This window comes from Ambystoma mexicanum, chromosome 7q, assembly GCF_040938575.1.
Source record: "Ambystoma mexicanum isolate Mex_15411 chromosome 7q, UKY_AmexF1_1, whole genome shotgun sequence".
Lineage (NCBI taxonomy): Eukaryota > Metazoa > Chordata > Amphibia > Caudata > Ambystomatidae > Ambystoma > Ambystoma mexicanum.
Window position 1 is genome coordinate 996,165,732 of NC_090941.1, and position 19,010 is coordinate 996,184,741.

The window sequence follows — 19,010 nt, forward strand, 5'->3', positions numbered from 1 at the left end:
GCGTCCTGCTACTGCCACTGATTGGTAGAAAGTGACAGTGACCTCAGCAGCTTTTTGCTCTTAATGCTGATTGGTAGAAAGTGACATCAGCAGTGTTATACGCCTTATTCTGATTGGTAGAAGGTGGACTGAGCAGTGGGCTGTGACTATAAAATGAGGCTGGTTTTGAGAGAGAGGAAACTGTTCTTTACCAAGGCTGGAAGAAGAGAAGAGGCACATGAACAAAGGCTGGAAGCCGCCCACAGGCTGGCTTGAACCCCTTTCCATGCAAACTCTATGGAGGGGGAAGGGGCTTAACGCCTCCTTTTTCTGCCTGACTTTTTAAAACCTATGAAGCTGGACTTCATGGCTTTTTGAGTAGCAGGGTGTTTTTTTCTATTTGCTGTTGAGATGGACTACTATTTATGACCAAGCTTTATGGGGAATATCCGTACCCATGGCGACCAGCTCACCACCTATTCAATAGGCTTCCAGGCTCCGACCTCTGTTCATCTCCCTACCTTCCATCTTATAAAGAGTAGTGAGTATGAATGGTTTACCCATATCTTAATATCACATTGGGAAAGAGGAGAGTAAAGGTATTGAGCATTGAGAGGCAGATCATTCTATGAAGTACCTAGTGAGATCTGAGAGGTACAGTTACCTTTGAAGGGGCTATTATGTATTTGAAATTATTGATCTTTATTAGACAAATAGGCAAGTAAGGAATACAATGATGCTTAATCTGAACCAACCCTTTGCATGTAATTTGTATTATGTATAGTGACTATAATGGTAGCAATGTTCATTAATTGCTTACGTTTCATAATTAAAAGATGTATACTATCCAAGAGAGTTTAAGGGCATTCATTGAGTATTCATTACTGAGAATCCTGTCAGAATCATTTGAACCATAATGTGGGAGCATCTATTTAAACAAAGGGTTACTGAAATGTATGAGCAGTGGTCCATCAATAAAATGTCACATTAGTAAGCCTCTCTGCTGCTGATAAATGAGTATTCGCCCACTGCATGGGGTTGTTGCTTACTCTCTTTACTGATGCACAGTGGCGAGTATATGCTTTTCCCTGCCTCTACTCCTTCCACAGCCCCTACTGGAGGGGGTGGGAGGTCTTGGACACTCCCCTGGGGGGGGAGGCTATGGGGGTAGGGGTCATGAGAATCACATCAATGTGCCCTGCTTCACCTTACCTCTCATCCCCTACTTGTGTGTTTGGGCTAATATCAGGTTGTGCATATTTGTGTGCAACATATTTCCTAGCGTTTCATTGTTTACCCATTGTCACTTTAAATTACCATTTTAGTGTATATTATCTGTCTCATATTCATTGTTATGCATTGAGCCACAAGCTGCTGTAGTTGCCAGTCTAATCAATAGGTGTTAGGAGAGCTTGACAGAAAATCACCCAAAGAAATGCAACTCTTTGATCTTGAAGTCTTTTTGTGTGTTTCTGTAGCCTGCTGCTAACGAGTGGCCCTTCGAGCAGCTCACTGCAGGTCTGGCAAGTAGCAGATGGTGATAGTGGTAAGTTGGACAGATTTTGTTCTTGGCAAAAGAATCTCAATGCAAAGTATATTCCCAGCCTTGAATTCACCTGCCTCACGCCTTCTGTTGCATTTCATTCTCTTCCGAGCCTGGACGATGATATTGCGTACAGTCTGCTGCTCCAACCCTTAACTTGTCCAACTCCTCTGAAAAGTCACGGATGAGCTGGCATCTCTGCTCTGAGTGCACCTCTGCACATTGACTATCCCATGAAGCCTTGCATGATACAATAGAGATCACAGTTGCTTTTGACAGTCTTTACTTGTTATTACTTTTAGCATTTTCATTTGTTGCCTGTAGTTCCAATATGCTATGTTGTAAGTTTACTTATCCTTCTTTATAATGTCGAAGAACCTCCCAAGTAGTCTATTCAGAGGATATTGATTGGATCTGTGACAACTCACCATGGTAGACATTACACCATATTTTATGGTGGTAGTTTTGTGGGGCGAAGGCCCCCATACATTTCGTTTTACCCCCTTCACCCGCAACTCCATATTTTACTGCCCTACTCTCCAAGCACCCCTTCCTCTCGTACAAATGATGCTGTAAAATGTCCCTTTCCCAAATGTGGTGAAACAGCCACAGTGAGGTGGGGAATTACCATTAACTATAATGATGACTTTGTATGTCCTCTGTATGAGGGGGGTCAGGTGTGGCCATCATTTTTCCCATGCAGGCGATGGACTTCTCGTTTCTGACTGTCTCTTCGCCTCACAAGGGTACCATGGCAATAAATAAATGAACGTGTGAGCGGAAGTGTAGTGGCAAATCCAAGATAATGTCTAAATAATATAGTTGAAGGAGATTCCTGAACACAAGTATGTTCTCGGATGATCGAAGTGTCGGAGAGCGGTTATTCCGAAGAGCAGTGGCTCGGTCCAAGAAGGACCATCCACCCCATTTTGTTAAAAACAGCCAAAAAGACAATGAGATCTTCTTCTAAACAAGCTAGGTCATGTGGAATACATCTATTCCGTATGGCGCACAGCCCTATCTGTGCAAAATGCCCAAGGGCTTAAAGATAACATATTTAGAGATTATGAGCCTGTGTAGTTGCTCAGGGCTGTGACTGGCTGACAGATTTTGTACTGTTTGAAATATTAAGGAAGGTCGAGATCAGGCTTCAAAATTTTCACTCGCCACTAGCCATTGGCTAGTGATAATTAACTCTTGGCAAGTACAGAATAGTCTGCTTTGTGTATGTGTGCAATTGTGGAGGCGTGTGTCTTTGCCTGACCAGTAGGTGAAGTTTTTACCCTTGATATAGAGGCACTTCTCTACAGTAATCTAGTCGAGATGACAAATATGCAATCATTAAAGTAAACTACTCTAACTGTTGGAAGAAGAGTACAGGTTTTTTCAGATGTATTATCTGAATACGTCAAGATTAAAGTGTGTTGCTAGTAGGGTGGCCGTTGAAAGTTGATTTTCCAAGGTAATGGCCACTAAGCAAACTTGGTCCACAGGAGAAGGATGTACATTCAAGGTGTGACGAGGGTAAATCATTGGTGTCTGACATGAGAGCAGGCTGTACTTTGCAAGTTCGAATACCCATTCTTCAGTGGCCAATAAATCAAGTACTGTTAAAACAAGCATTGGCAAAGCCAACAGTTATGGCTTGTATCTAGGTATTAGGCATTTGCCATGCACTGCTATTAGATGCCCAGGTGCTCGCACCATTTTGCACCTGCTGCCAACAATGGGCGTTTAATTGCACTATGGCAGTGCCTGGCAAATGCCTTTCCCATGCCTACACAAAAGCTCAAACTGTTGGCATTGCCAATGCTTGTTGTAGTAATGCACATCTTTGACCATCCTCAAGAAAATGTGTATGTTCTGTTAGTACGCTATGCTAGTTTCCCTTACAGACAGGCGTACCAGCACAGAATGTAAAGCGCTGGACAGTCTGAATGGGAGAGGGACACAGGCAAGCACAACCACACAGAGGCACACACAATGAAGAAGAAATACATAAACAACCAACATTGTGAGCGTCTGTCTACTGTGAAAGAACAAGGAATGGTAACCTATTTTATGTCCAGCACCCGAACGCTAGGCATGTCTCCTCTGAAAAAGAGGACCAACAAAACTGGCAGGCATGCGTTTCTGCTGTATTCTGCCATGCTCCTGGAAGCCCACTCAAAGGGGTTCATGAGTTAGGTGCACTTACAACTAGAAAGAGAAAACCCAATACTAGATCATATCTGATTCCATTCATGCACCCTCTTTAATTGCAGTGTCCATTTCGTTTAAGGCATTTAGGTAGCAGTGCTGCTTTAAAGTTGCATAATAAAGAACAGTAACACATTATGAAGTGATCCGCTCTGTGTCCGGCTGGAAATGGAAATAGAAGTCCTTTCCCAGCCTTTCCATTTCCCTCCATGCTCTTCATCCAGGCGAAGGTCACTCTACCCAGAGACACTTTTGCTACAGGGCTTAATCAAAGAATGCTGGCATTCCAGGTTGGTGAGAATGGGGAAAAGATGTTAAGAGCACTGGACTGGATCAAACAAAGGGACAGCAACTCGAAGCAACAGAGGTACAAAACATGGGGCTGGCGCTGCCATAAAACAAATCCCCATTTACAAAACAGTGGCTGCCTGTGCAACTCGAGCGACCAATAAAAACATGTGGGCAGTCAGCGCATACAACAAAACTTATCTCCAAACATGCCCATCTCACAATACCTAATGTAAAAGAAAAAAACTATGTGAAACATATGTGGCCATCGGTCCCATATGGCCCCGAGGGAGAGCGGTCGCCGGTGGCCCCGAGGGAACTGCAGGCCTGGAAGCCCTGCCTCGGCATCCGTGAGTAGATTGTATTGTGTTTTGTTTTTAAAAAAAAAAAAAAGAAAAGTTTCATCTGCGCTCGTAGCGCGTTGTTGTGCCTGCTCTCCCCCTCACCTACCACTTCCTGGTTCTCCTCTCCCTCCCGCCTCCCTGCACGCCCACACCCCCCCTCCCCTTCCTCTCCTCCCTCTTCCTATAACTACACCCTTTGGGGCAGCCCTCTGCCCGGCAGCCCCCTGCGGCTAAGGGCCCCAAGGGCAAGGGCGACTCCTTCAGTTGCGGCTCCCTGTGTGTCTGCAGGTGTCCGCAGGGGATGCAAGGCACTGTACTTTGCCATTTCCACCTTCGCGCGGCCCACCCCACCTACACCTGGTCACTTCCTTCGCATGGTGTCTTCACCTCACTGTGTTCCACAGTTGAGGTAAACTTGGGTTTTTTCTCTCCTCGCAGGATTCTCTAACTTAGGTGGCCTCTGTTGGCGGTCTCCCGTGATCCGCCTCCGTGAGCCCCCCGCCCCCTTGGTAGTGATACACGGAGACAGAGATGTTGTCGGTGTGGGCTCCCCGCTGATCTGTCGTCACCAGGAACCGCCCCGTTTATTTAACAGCGCACGTGATGGAGTATACGTCACTCCGTCGCGTGCGTACCCTTAAAGGGGCAACGCCACACTCCTCCTTTTCCATAACAACAAATTGGAAACAGGAGTACCTAACTAGCACACATCCATAACACATCTAACTCTGTAAATTTCAACAAAACCCCCATTTATTGACAGCCACCCCGGATCCCCCGAGGGTACCTGTCCTGGCCTGACCATTAGTCCCCGGTCAGCCTCCCCAGCTCAGTCCGTAACGTAGTCACTGAGACGGGCAGGTTTCCCACGCCCTGATCTCAGGGGGTACCTCCTGCCACCGTCCCTGGCTGGTGTCCCTGGACCGGGTCCGCCTCGAGCCGGAGACTCCACTGCGGAATTTTCTCCCCCACCTTCGTCCAGAGCACCTTCACCTTCTCGGCTGTCCGGGCTGTCCACTCTGGTGTCACCTATCTTCCTGAAGAATGACGCATTCCTGGTTACCGATGAAGTTCCATCCGAGGCTGTCACCATCGACCCCTTGACGGCCACCACATCTAAGGGAGCGGGTTCATACGTGAGAGACAGTTTTCCATGGGGGTGACGATTTCTCACCAGCACCTCATCTCCCAGCGCGATGTGTGGGGGTCTGAGGCCCCTCCTGATGTTTTCCATCTGTGTCCTGACCTGTCTGTCCTCTTCCACCTGCTCATTGTCGATGACGGCAGGGTCTCTGTCCCCCACCTCCGGTATGACATCTCTCGGGCACCGCTGGAAGAGTGCTTCTGCCGGAGCCACCCCCGTTGACGAGTGAGGGGTGGTTCGGTAACCTCGTAGGAAGACGTATAAAGCCCTCTGTAAACACTCCCCTTTTCCATGGGCAATTCTGAACACCTTGTTGAGAGTGCGCATCATGCGCTCGGCCTCCCCGTTGGCGCGGGGCCACAGTGGGGTGACCCGCCGGTGTTGGATGCCATAACCCTTCATGAGCTCGGCAAAGCTCTCACCCTGGAATGGGGCTCCGTTGTCAGAGCACAGCACAGAGGGGAGGCCATGAGTGGCAAAGATCTTCTCCAGCGCCACCACCACGTTCTCAAACGCCACTGAGTCTATGAACTCAACTTCCGGGTATCTTGACCACTCGTCGACCACCACCAGAAAATGCGTACCTCTGGACGTAGATCCCGAGTCAGCGTGCACCACTTCCCATGGTCGAGTCCCTCGGGGCATTGCTTCAATGGATGGTTCCTTCTGGGCCGGGGCCGCCGCCTGGCACCACACGCAAGAGGCCACAAACGCCTCCACCTTCCGCTCCAGCTCAGGGAACCACACCTTTTGATGGAGGCGAGCTTTGGTCTTGGGGGCCCCTTGATGACCCTGGTGCGCCAGTGCGATGACCTGTGCCACTTTGGTCTGGGGCACCACGATTCGTTCCCCTCTCAGCAGTAGCCCCGACTCCGAGAATGTTAGTTCCTCTCTCACTTTCCACAATTGCTCGAGGGCGATCCGGGCCTCACATGTCCTTCGTTCTACAGCCTCCAGCACTGTCTTCCAGGCTCCTTTCTGCATGGCCTCCTTCAGGATGGCGAAGCATTCGTCGCCTCTCGACGCAGCCTCGAGTTCCTCCACCTGCATGGAGTTGGGTGTCGCGGTCTCCACGACCAGGCAGACGTGCTCGTCGGCTTCCTCCGCCGATGCCGACTCCTGCGAGTCGTTTCTGGGGTGTCGAGATAGGTAGTCCGCCGCATTGTTGGCACCAGGACGATAGATCAGCGACACTCCATACTCCAGCAGGGCGAGCATCCAGCGCTCAATCCTCACCGGCGGGCGAGATGACGAGCCCGCCATGATCGGCACCAGCGGCTTGTGGTCCGTGACTACGGTCACGGGCCGCCCCAGAATATAGAGGCGGAAGTGCCGACAGCCCCACAGCACCGCCAGGGGCTCCCTCTCGATTTGGGAGTATCGTTGCTCAGTGTCAGAAAGGGCCTTACTGGCGTAGGCTATTGGTCGGACCTCCTGGTCTTTCCCTACTTGCGTAAGCACCGCCCCAAGCCCATATGGGCTGGCGTCCACCACGATTTCCGTCTGTAGGCTCGGGTCGAAAAACGCCATGGTGTCATGCGCCGCTAAAGCCCCTCTGATATCGTCAAATGCCGCCTGTTCCAGAGGGCCCCACTGCCAGGTGGTATCCTTCTTGGTGAGCGACCTCAGTGGCTCAGAGCGGGATGCGAGATTCCTGATGAAACGGCCACAGTATGTGACCATCCCCAAAAAACTCCTCACCTCCGCAACATTCTCAGGCGGGCGCGCCTCCTTAATGTCCCTCACTTTGCGGGGATCCGGGGACACCCCATCCGCCTTAAATACGAACCCAAAGAATTCGATCGTCGTCTTCAGGAATTCGCACTTGTCCTTGTGCAGGGTGAGACCCAGCAAGCATAGCCGATCAAAGGTCTTGGAGATGCGTGACAGATGCTCCGTCTCCGATTTGGCGTACACCAAGATATCATCGCTAATATTTATGACGCCATCCAGATCCGCCAGTGCACCCCTTATTATGTTTTGAAAAACCTCCGCTGCGGAGGACACCCCAAAGCTCAGTCTCTTGTATCGATAGAGACCCCGATGTGTGGTAAAGGTAGTAATGTAGCGGGACTCAGGGTGCAAAACCACCTGATGATAACCCGATCTCAAGTCGAGCTTGGAGAAGAATCTCGCACCCTGCAGTTCCGCAATAATGTCATCGATGGTGGGGGTGAGGTGTCGCTCCCTCTTTATTGCCTTATTGGGGAGCCGCATGTCCACACAGATTCTCACGGCATCTGGCTGCTTGGGTTTGCGAGCGATGACGATGGGTGACACCCAGGGGGTAGGGCCTTCAACCTTTTCAATTATGTCCAGCCCCACGAGGTTGTCAAGTTCGCGATCTACCAGATCCCTGAGATGGAAGGGAACCCGTCGGTGCTTCAGTGCCACTGGTTGTATAGATTCGTCGATATGGAGCCGGACCGGCTCACCCACCAGCTGTCCAATGCCCTCAAACAGGGATCCATGTTTGGTCAGGAGGACCTGGATGTCATCTAGGTACACTGAGTAGGCGAACGTGACGATACCCAGTGCCTCCGCCGCGGCACAGCAGAGCAGGGTGTTGTCGCTCACCGGTGTGACATAGAACCTAGCCCGTATGTGTGAGTCACCATACTGCACATCAGCCACGAACACACCGTCCAAAGGCAAAGGCCGGTCCCCGCCGAAGGCGAATATGCGTGCTTTCGGCGCAGCCAGCGCGGGCGGGGGCTGCATGGTCTTGTAATGCTGGCGGGCCATTACATTTACGGATGCGCCAGTGTCCACTAGCATCGGCACAGAGGCTCTATTAACCAGCACGTTGCACCTGGGCTGTCTTTTGGAGCGGGACTTGAGCACGCTCACACTGGACACGAAAAACACGTTCTCCTCGTCCTCTTCCTCCTCCTCCTCCTCCTGAGGGGCCCCTTCGTCACCTTGGTCCACCTGGGCAACGTTGGAGGTCCTCTGGGGCCGGAAGAAGCCGGCTCGAACTGGTCCCCTCGGCACAATCTTGGGGGTGGCAGACCTACACATTCTGGCGAAATGGTCAGGGCCTCCGCATCTGCCACACTTGACTCGCGTTGCAGGACATTCCGCGGGGTGCGGGAGATCGTACCCACACTTCGGGCACGAGGCATTCAACCCCTGCGCGCGCTGGCTCTGAGTGCTCATGGGGCGCCTAACCCCGCGGCCTCTTCCGACCGCGCAGACCTCTTCCATCTTGGCTGGGCGAGCACCCGCTTCCATCCTGGTTGCCCGCAGTTCCGAGACCTCGTGGCACCTACCCAATTCTAGGATGCGAGGGAGGGTGATGCCCGGCTCTCGCAGTATCTGGCGTCTCAGTTTCCCAGAGCTGCACCCCTGAATGAGTTGGTTCCGAATCATAACCTCAGGGTCGTTCCAGGCACAAGGTGCTGCCAATCGCCGCAGCCGCCCAACGAACACATCCAGAGTCTCCTCATCTTTCTGTCGAGCCGTTCCCATAAGAAAACGTTCATAGTCCGCATTGGCCATCGGCAAAAAATGATTGTGGAGTGCCTCCTTCGCCGCCGCAAACGATCCGTCCACCGGCTGCAGGGACATAAATACCTCGTGCACTGCAGGGCCAGCAGAGTATAGGAGAGTGGCCAGCTTGCCGTCGTCCGTTGTCTCCATTGTGGCCCTGAAATACATCTCCAGCCTATCCATCCACATCTTCCACCTCTGTCCCAGGCTAGATGGAGAACCCGAGATATCAAACTCAGGCATTGGCTGTAGGGACCCCGGTGGTTTCGGCGGAGGAGCAGGCGGAGGTACAGGAGCGACAGCAGCAGCAGCAGCTTGATCCATGGTGGAAAGCGCACAGGCACCCCAAAGGATTGAGAAGAAAGGGGCCGCAACTCACCACCAGCCGTGATCTTCGTGGAGGTGTCACAAAAGCCGGCATGCAGACAATGAGGTGTCCAAAAATTGAGTAGAGGAAGAGACCCCTAGTGTAACAGCAGGCTTTCCATGGAGTCTCCGTGCCTCTCCTCGGTAATAGTAGTGAAGATGTCAAAATTTCCTTTTGGAACTGACATGTGCTGTGTTCAGCGACCATCCGCCGCTGAAATTCCCAAAAATTGTGTCCGGATGGCTCACCGGCGCTTCGTTACGAAGCCGTGAGTCTCCGAGGCCTAATGATCAAAATGGCCGCCGGCCGCGTGCGTCGCTTCCTTCTCTGCGGTCGGAGTTCGTCGGAGCGTTCACACGCGATCATCTGCGCTCCCGACGAAACTCCCCGCTTGTCCCAGGAAGCGATCCGGGCCTCGTCGCCACTGTTGGCGGTCTCCCGTGATCCGCCTCCGTGAGCCCCCCACCCCCGTGGTAGTGATACACGGAGACAGAGATGTTGTCGGTGTGGGCTCCCCGGTGATCTGTCGTCACCAGGAACCGCCCCGTTTATTTAACAGCGCACGCGACGGAGTATACGTCACTCCGTCGCGTGCGTACCCTTAAAGGGGCAACGCCACAGCCTCTGTACCTAATACTCATTTACTGTTCTGAAATGTGGTAAACTTGGGTTTTTTCTCCCCTCGCAGGATTCTCTAACTTAGGTGGCCTCTGTACCTAATACTCATTTACTGTTCTGAAATGTGGTAAACTTGGGTTTTTTCTCCCCTCGCAGGATTCTCTAACTTAGGTGGCCTCTGTACCTAATACTCATTTACTGTTCTGAAATGTGGTAAACTTGGGTTTTTTCTCCCCTCGCAGGATTCTCTAACTTAGGTGGCCTCTGTACCTAATACTCATTTACTGTTCTGAAATGTGGTAAACTTGGGTTTTTTCTCCCCTCGCAGGATTCTCTAACTTAGGTGGCCTCTGTACCTAATACTCATTTACTGTTCTGAAATGTGGTAAACTTGGGTTTTTTCTCCCCTCGCAGGATTCTCTAACTTAGGTGGCCTCTGTACCTAATACTCATTCACTGTTCTGAAATGTGGTAAACTTGGGCTTGCCGCTCACGTCCTGCCTGCGTGCTTCTCGGATCGTCTGTCTTCCCGCCCCCACACTCCCTCCTACTCCATGGTGCTCTCTATCTCGCCTATCTTCTCTAACTGCTTCTCTATTGACTATCCTGCTCTCCTCACTAAATCTGGTAGGAAAAAGTTTAAAAAGGACAGCCTGGTCTCCAACCCAGGCCTCCCTATCGCTGACACCTACACTAGTGCCTGCTCTAAGGAAACTCTCACTGACATCCTCTTTTTCGTGCCTTCACCTGACCTATGGACCCTTCATATGGTCTCTGTGCTCTCTCCTTTTTCCTCTTCTCCCATTAATGGTGGCACCCGTTGGGATGTCCTCTTGGCCCCCTTCCGCTCCTCTAAGGCCATCATTAATGTCTACGCTAATGGGACCGTCTTGGTCCAAGGCCCTCAGGCCAACCTTCACCTCTTTGATAGACGCTTCCCTCGCCTCATCAACTTCCTTTCCTCCCCTGCTGTCCCCCCCTCTCTTCGGCTACCTTGCCTCTACCCTCCCTCCCTGCCCCCTCTCGCACTCCCACTTCACCTCCTTCTTCTACACCTCCGCAGGGCGTACCTCTGATCTGTACCCCTCCCCGGAAGTCCTTCAAGGATGGCAACCTTCTCCACTTTGCCACTCTTAACTCTCGCTCTGCCATCAAGCATTCCTCCGATATCTGTCGCCTTCTTGAGGAACTGGACCTTGACGTCCTCGGTCTCACTGAGACATGGTTCACAGCCAGCTCTGTCACGAGCTTTGACACACTCCTACCTGAAGGTTACAAGATCCTCTCTGTGCCCAGGCCCAACCGTGCAGGGGGGGTGTTGCCCTTATCTTCCCTGAGTGGATTCCTGCCACTGTCACTCCTACGCAGACCTACTCCTCTTTTGAATGTCTTGTCTGCCGACTCTCTCTCTCTCCTAGCCATTCCCTTACCGTGGCTACTATCTATCGGCCACCTGGTCAAATTTCCTCCTTCCTCTCTGAGTGGGCTGACCTCTCCTCCTCACTCCTGTCCTCTACCACTCAACTCCTCTTTCTTGGTTACTTCAACATCCACCTAGATGCCTCCTGTCCCCCCACTGGACTCTTTCGTGACCTCTGCGACTCTCTCTCACTCTCTATTCTCCCGTCTGGGCCTACTCATTCTGCAGGGCACACTCTTGATGCTCTGATCTCTTCTGACCTTCCCCTCTCTGTCCCTCTCTCCACTCCTCTCTCCTGGAGTGATCACTTTCTCCTATCCTCCCACCTCACCCTCCCTACCCCACAGGCAAAGCCACCCTCATCATTGCCACCCACCTTCTCGGTCATCCGACCCATGAAGCGCGTGTCAGTTGGGGCTTTCGCTGCCACCTTCTCGCCCCCCCGCCCCCTTCGGCTGACTCCCACCCTGACACACCCCTCTCCTTGCTCCACTCTGCTATATCTGATACTCTTGATATCCTTGCCCCTGTCATGAAAATCCGCCTGAAGCCCAAAGCCAAATGTAACTCCTGGTATGATTTGGATCTCGTCACCCTAAAACGCAAGTGCAGGGTGGCAGAGAGGAAATGGCGTGCTTCATGTTCATCTTCTGACAAACTGGCCTGCCGCCTGCTCCAAAGGCAATACCGTCTCTCTGTTCTCACCAAGAAGAGAGCCCTTATCCAAGCTCGCATCTCTGCGGCATCTAACAACTCGGCTGAACTCATTAAAATCTGCAAGGAGCTTGCCAACCCTGCTGCAGTCTCTAACTCTCCAGTCCCCTCCCAGGCCCTCTGCACTGCACTGGCCTCCCACTTCATCTCTAAAACTCAGGACATCCTGTCCTCACTCTCCTCCTATCACCTCCCCCCCCTCTCTTCCCTGCTCTTCCTCTGGCCCTTCTGCAGCCACCCCTCCTCCCTCCTTCTCTGCCTTTCCCCTTTTTTTATGCTGACGAGGTTTCCAGACAAGTCCGATCTATGAAAGTCTTGTCTAAACAGATTCACCCCTGTTCCTCCAAAACTATCAAGGACCACATCGACTCCCTGGCTCCTGCCCTGGCTGACTTTTGCAACCACTCCTTCGCCTCTGGAGTCTTCCCATCCCCCCTTAAGCACTCCCTTGTGCACCCTCTCCTTAAGAAACCCTCTGCCGACCCCTCCTGTCCGGCTAACTATCGCCCAATCTCCATCACTCCCTTCCTGGGCAAGCTCCTGGAGAAACTGGCCATCTCCCAGCTAAACCTCCATGCTGAAGCTGTTGATAGTCTCCATGACCATCAATCTGGCTTCAGAGCGGCCAGAAACACGGAAACTGCTCTCCTGAACATTCGTGAGGACCTGCTCTTGAACCTCGACTCCAACACTCCGTGTGTTCTCATTCTGCTCGATCTCTCTTCTGCCTTTGACACTGTCAGCCATGCCATCCTACTCAACCGTCTCCGTGATAACCTGGGTATCACTGGTCAGGCTCTGGCGTGGCTTACCTCTTTCCTTTCCAATCGACCCTCCCAGGTCCAACTTGGGTCCTTCCTCTCTGACATCTTTTTCTCCACCTGTGGCGTTCCCCAGGGATCTAATCTCTCTCCCTGGCTGTTCAACCAGTATCTGGCACTCCTTGCCCACCGCATCGCCGCCCTCTGCCCCAACTTTCAGGGCTATGCAGACGATACCCAGCTCATTTTCAGGCTACCCTCGGCCTCCTCCTCTCCCTCCCTCATCTCTGACTGTCTGTCTGCTATCCAGGAATGGTGTGCTGCCAATGACCTCTGCCTTAATGATAGTAAGACTGAGATCCTACTCATCGGCACACCCACTCCCTCCTTCCCTGCAGCTCTCTGGCCGGCCTCTCTTGGCCCTCTTCCTGCTCCTACCTGCAAGGCAAAAAACCTCGGAATCATCTTCGACTCCACACTCTCCTTCTCTCCTCATATGTCTGACGTCTCTAAGAAGTCACATTACCAGCTGCACCTCCTCAGAGGTATTCTTCCCTTCCTCTCCTTCCCCCAGAAGCTCACTGTCTCCCGAGCCCTGGTTCTCTCGGAGCTGGACTACTGTAACAGCCTCTATCTTAATCTGCCTGCCTCCACTCTCCGCCCTCTGCAACTCATCCAGAACAGAACTGCGAGACTTGTCCTTGGCCTCAAGCCCAGGGACCGTATCTCTCCAGGACTGAAATCTCTACACTGGCTCCCAGTGGCTGCGAGGATTAAGTTCAAAACCCTCTGCATTGTCCACAAGGCCTTCTGGGGCCTAAATACCTTCAACTCTCTCAAAGCTTCCTAAATATCTTCCTTCCCGAGCCCTACGCTCATCCGTCTCCAACTCCCTCAGGGTCAGCCGCTTCTCGAAGCAACGAGCTGGGGGTAGATCTCTCTCCGCGGCAGGGGCCTCCCTCTGGAACAGCCTTCCTGCCTCCCTGAAACTTGAGGAGAACCATCTCCGGTTCCGGAAGCACCTCAAAACCTTCCTCTTCACTTCTGCTTTCTCTCTCCCTCTCCCCTGCTAAATTCTTCACCAACACTGCACTGATTCTGCAACTGGGCCACTCTCACCGACCTCGGTCCTGGGCCCAGTCACTCTTCACTTGCACTGCCTCCCTGGCAACCCCTGCACTGCGGGACTGTCTCTGTATCACTACAGCCCCCCCCCCCCAGCACTTGTCTGCACTTACCTTGCACTTGCCACCAGCTGGCCCTATTTATTTAATATTTTATTTCTATTCTACTTATTTGTACTGCACTCCCCCCCCCCCTTCCCCTTGCACTTTTTCCCTTCCCCCTACCCCTGCACTTGCGCGGTCTGAATGACACCTGGCCTAGTGGGATCGTTGTCTGTCTTCCCCTTGCTTCCCCCTCCCTGCCTCGTCGCGCCTTGAAACACTTGTGTATAGGTGCGTTACAAATGCCATATCATATCATCCAACCAGCCCTAATTTAAATGTCACCAACAACAAGCAAAGAGCTTGGCAACCCAAGGAAATGGAGGCAAGGGAAAAGCACTGAACAATGAGCTCAGCAACACGGGGCAGTGGAGGCAAGGGAAAAGCATTGAGCAACAAAATGGCTTACTTGAAGAAACCGACACTGTGCAGCCAATGACATCATCAACTAATCAGCCAATCAGGTGCTGCTTACATCAAAAACATTACAACACCACCACACACATCACTATATGTACATTTTTGAAGCCATTTTAAACCAAAACGAAAATATTACATTAACTGGTTTATTTAAAATGCAAAATACATCCAAATGTGCAGGATAACATCAAAGCTGAAGTCAATATATTTAAAAGCATCAATGAAGAGAATTTTTTTTTTTTAACATGAACAGATGACGGCTGCCATTTTGGAAGTAAAAATGGCCGACAAATTCACCACGCAGTAGAAATTGAGCCAAAGAGTGCAAAAGGAGGTGTGACTGGAAGGAAAATGGGTGGGAATGGGAGGAAATTCCTATACATTTCACTTAGCGATGGGTGTTAAATGGGTGGCACACATGGTCAAACTACCATGTATCCGTCCTCATATGCCAACCATTGAAAAGCATTACAACAAACCTGCATCCAAAGCCCCTGTTTCCAGCTCTCATGTTAAAGCTCTTATTTTAAATACAATAGTTTTGGCTTTATAGTTAGCGCTTTCAGCGCCACCTAGTAGCCAAAACTAAAAAGGGTAATGGTGACACCTTGTTATTACAGTGCTTGGAAGCTGGAAGAGTCTGAAACGTGCTATGTCACAGATGGCCTTAAGAATACAAATACTCTAGAAGATAGTTGGAAGGTACTTATTCTATGCAAATCAAATGAGACTGACGTCTGTTGGGCTACAAGGGCAATAGGACACTTTAATGGCGTCCCTCCCTCGCCTAATGGCGTCCCTAATCTAGGCTTACCTATCTCCTTTGTTGACAAATAGAGATTGGTAACCCGTTAATGTCTTGAATACAAACTGCAGTGATGACCTGAAGGACTCTGCCTTTGTTCTCTCTTTCTCTGAGTTTCTTCTAGGTGGAATCTATCCTAGTCTCCCCAGAATAAATGGGTCTCTTAATGGAAAGTGGTTCTTTTCTCGGCCACTCTGTTCACTTTGTATCCCTCTTTCCTCCCTCATGTTCATAGCTATGATGTCCTCTCCTTTTTCCCTCCTTCTCTTGCTTCACTCCCTATAAAGTCATGTCAAACAGTATTTCACTGTGTTTTCATCTAACTCGAAAGGATTTCCTTTTTTTTTTCTTTTTTTTTTTTGGTACTCATCAACTGCCACCTAATGGGGTATACACACGTGGCTCAATTCCAGTGAATGCATTCTGTGTACACTACACTGGTGCTGCTTGAGGAAAAAACATTATTTGTCGCGAAGGGGCTCCGAGCAGCACTTTTGCTTCGGACTGACCACAAATAGCCCCTGACTGCACAGACCTTGACTGTAGAGAGCTTGAGACCCCTGCCTCCTCTCCCCAACACTCCTAAAAGACGAGGCCTGGTGTAATAAAATTCAATCTGCCATGCTGGATAAGCTGGACACCCTACATGCTAAGATCTTTGCCCACCGAAAGGCACTTTCTTACCTAATAGCCAAGAGCCATTGCTGCCCCTCACCTGCAGCCTTCACCAGTCCCTTCCCCCTGTTTGAATTCAAGGATATGACTATAGCAGAAGTGACTGCCCTCCTTCGATCCATTAAACCCTCTAGCTGCAAAGGGGACACCTGCCCAGCTGAGGTCATCAAGGAGTGTGCCCCCTCCCTTGCCCCCCTTATCACAGCCTTCATTAACGCCTCGTTCCAATCTGGCCATGTCCCAGCTGGACTCAAGGAAGCGAGGGTTCGTCCACTCCTTAAAAAAAAAAATGTAAAAAAACCTCCCTAGACCCATCGGTCCCAGGGAATTACATGCCCATTACCACTGTCCCCCTCTTACTAAAAATTTTGGACAAGGCCGCCTACCTGCAAGTACAAAAATTCCTTGAAGACAACCATCTTCTTTGTCTTCGGCAATCAGGCTTTCGGCTGCGTCATAGTACCGAATCGACCCTCCTTGACCTCAAAAACCAGATGGATGACATAAGAGATGCAGGCAAACCTGCGCTACTTCTCCCTCTGGACCTATCTGCTGCCTTTGATCTGGTGGATGACAAGACCCTCTGCCACCATCTCTCCACCGCAGCGAATTTCTCCCCCAGTGCCTGCAAATGGATTACTTCATTCTGCAGGGAAGAGCAATGAAGGTCTTCTCTGACTGCATCTGCCGACCCAAGCATCATCCAATGTGGGGTCCCACAAGGCTCTTGCATTGCTCCTACCCTCTACGATCTCTTCACAAGGCCCCTGTTCAAAATCCTGGATGCACTGGGCATCCCATATACGAACTGTGCTGATGACACCCAGGTGCTCATCCCCCTCTCAGGTGATTACCTGTCTGACCTGAACACCCTCAACACCCTCAACGCCATCTACTCTACGATCCAATCCTGAATGGCAGAAAACTGGTTATGCCTCAATAGTGAGAAAACCGAACTTCTGCTGATTGGATCCCACTCCACCCTGGACAAGCTGGACAGCTCTTTCACCGTCGACAACATCCCCATCACTGTCTCTCAAACGGTCAAGACCCTAGGTGTTTATCTCGATTCCTACCTAACCATGAATAGGCCTGTCAATGCCATTGCATCAGCCTAAGCCTATCATTCCAAATTTCTCAATGCAGTTGGACTGTTCTTATCCCAACAAAATTGCCTCATCATCGCCAGGGCAATAATTGGATCAAGGCTGGACTACTACATTGCCCTTCTTGTAGGGGCTTCATGCACAAATCTTGCTAAACTGCAACTAGTCCAAAACAACGCCCTTAGGGCGGCCACTGGTGTATCACGTAGGGACCACATCTCAGAACTCAGAAGGCAAGTCCACTGGCTACCAGTTAGAGAGAATAATTTTCTAAACCCTTGCCTTGACGCACAAGTGTCTCCACGACCAGGCCCCCCCCCGACCTTGCCCAAAGGGTCTCTAAACACCTTGCATCCAGGCCATCCAGAACGGCATATTCCAACGTTATAACCGTTCCCAGAATGCGCAGAGCTCGCGCTGGTGGTTCTAGCTTCGCCACCATGGCTTCCACCCACTGGAGCTCCCTCCCACCCCACATCAGGATAATAGACTCTCATGCTGCCTTTCGCAAGGCCATTAAAACCAGGCTGTTCGTATGACTCTGCACATTCTGCACGTTCTTTGTAACCAAGTAACCTGTTCTATCCCACCTATCTATGTAGCCATGTACCGTATCTAAGATTATTTATGTTGGACGTTTCATTGTCACCCTGAAGTGAGCCTTCTTATGCTCCGTTTTACAGCGCCTCGATGCCCGTGGGCTCTAGTGCGCTTTACAAATATAAATAAATAAAAATAGACCAGTCCACTGTGCTACCAAGCTCCCCATGCTTGCATAGTCTACAACCCCATATTTTCTATCTCTGGTTTTTACTGCTTGCACATGGGAAACAAAAAGCAACAAACTGGACTAAAACAAAGGAGGCAATTTCTTTAAAAATAGTATTGGAGGAGGTGCACTGAACCTAGCTCCCAAGGATGCTGCCTTTTCTGACGTGAGTGGCCGCACCGCTAAGAAAGGCCTGCCAATGACCCATACAGAATCATACATAAGCTTTAACAAAGCCAGTTGCCTCATCACAACCTTGCGCCTGGCAGTGCAGTTGTGTTTAGTGCCACACCTTGGTGAGGCTAGAGAGGTGATGTTAGGTTTCTGCATAGGCCTGTCAGAGTTTTAGAGTGGGGGAATAAATTCCATAGAGGCTGCTCGCCAACGCAAAGGGTGTATTGCTTGTCGGCAGCTACTACAAGTACTGTAGTTCCAGTGTCAATAAAGAGGAAAATGATTCCAATAAGTGGGTGAGTAACGCAATCCCAAATGGCGGCATCAATGACTTATGTATTTGAGCGACCGGCAATTTGTTGCCAGATGAGATTCAGCAGTCTTACATATTTCCTTAGAAAAGGTAAAGGAGTTTATTGGATCAGATGGTGTGTAGGTCATTCTTGGCCTGTTCTGCTGGCCATTTATGTATGCTTGTAGAATGTTGGTGAGTGTTCTGATTGGCGGCTCAGGAGAATGTTGTGTGAGTGTTGTATCTGAGTGTTCCATGTGTGTCAAGTTGGGGTCCTGAGCTGGTGATGTGAGGGTGGCCGGTTGGTGTACTGCATGTCTACTTACCTGTATTATAGTCAAGAGTAACTGGAATTGTGTATCTGTAAATATGTACAATACATTCTCCTGGAACTACAAATGAAGCACCACAACTGGTCTCTGTGAACCATTGAGCCCCATATGACAATCACAACAATGAACTTTTTAGTGGAAGAATCTATCTTTTTTTTCAGAATGCCAACTCTTTTGAGTACCAGGTGTTGTTTAATTTTAGATTAATTTTTGTAAGTGAGTCAAGAAACTGCTTTGCCTAAAACTGAAGCAGGTGCTGTGTTGAAAAGGGTTTGTGTAGCTTGAGGAGGGCTATTGTAACAAGAAAGGGCAATTGCTTCCGGTGTAACTAACGACCATTTA

The 19,010-nt window shown here is 50.5% G+C and overlaps 1 protein-coding gene across 2 annotated transcripts in view; it reads left to right on the plus strand.

Annotated features, from left to right (window-relative positions):
* WDR73 (WD repeat domain 73) overlaps positions 1-19,010 on the plus strand; it is a 111,055-nt gene that overhangs the window by 82,157 nt on the left and 9,888 nt on the right. For both annotated transcript variants that reach the window (XM_069640145.1, XM_069640146.1), the window contains exon 5: positions 1,458-1,525. In XM_069640145.1, coding sequence (XP_069496246.1) covers positions 1,458-1,525 — 68 coding nt within the window. The remainder of the gene's footprint in view (positions 1-1,457; positions 1,526-19,010) is intronic.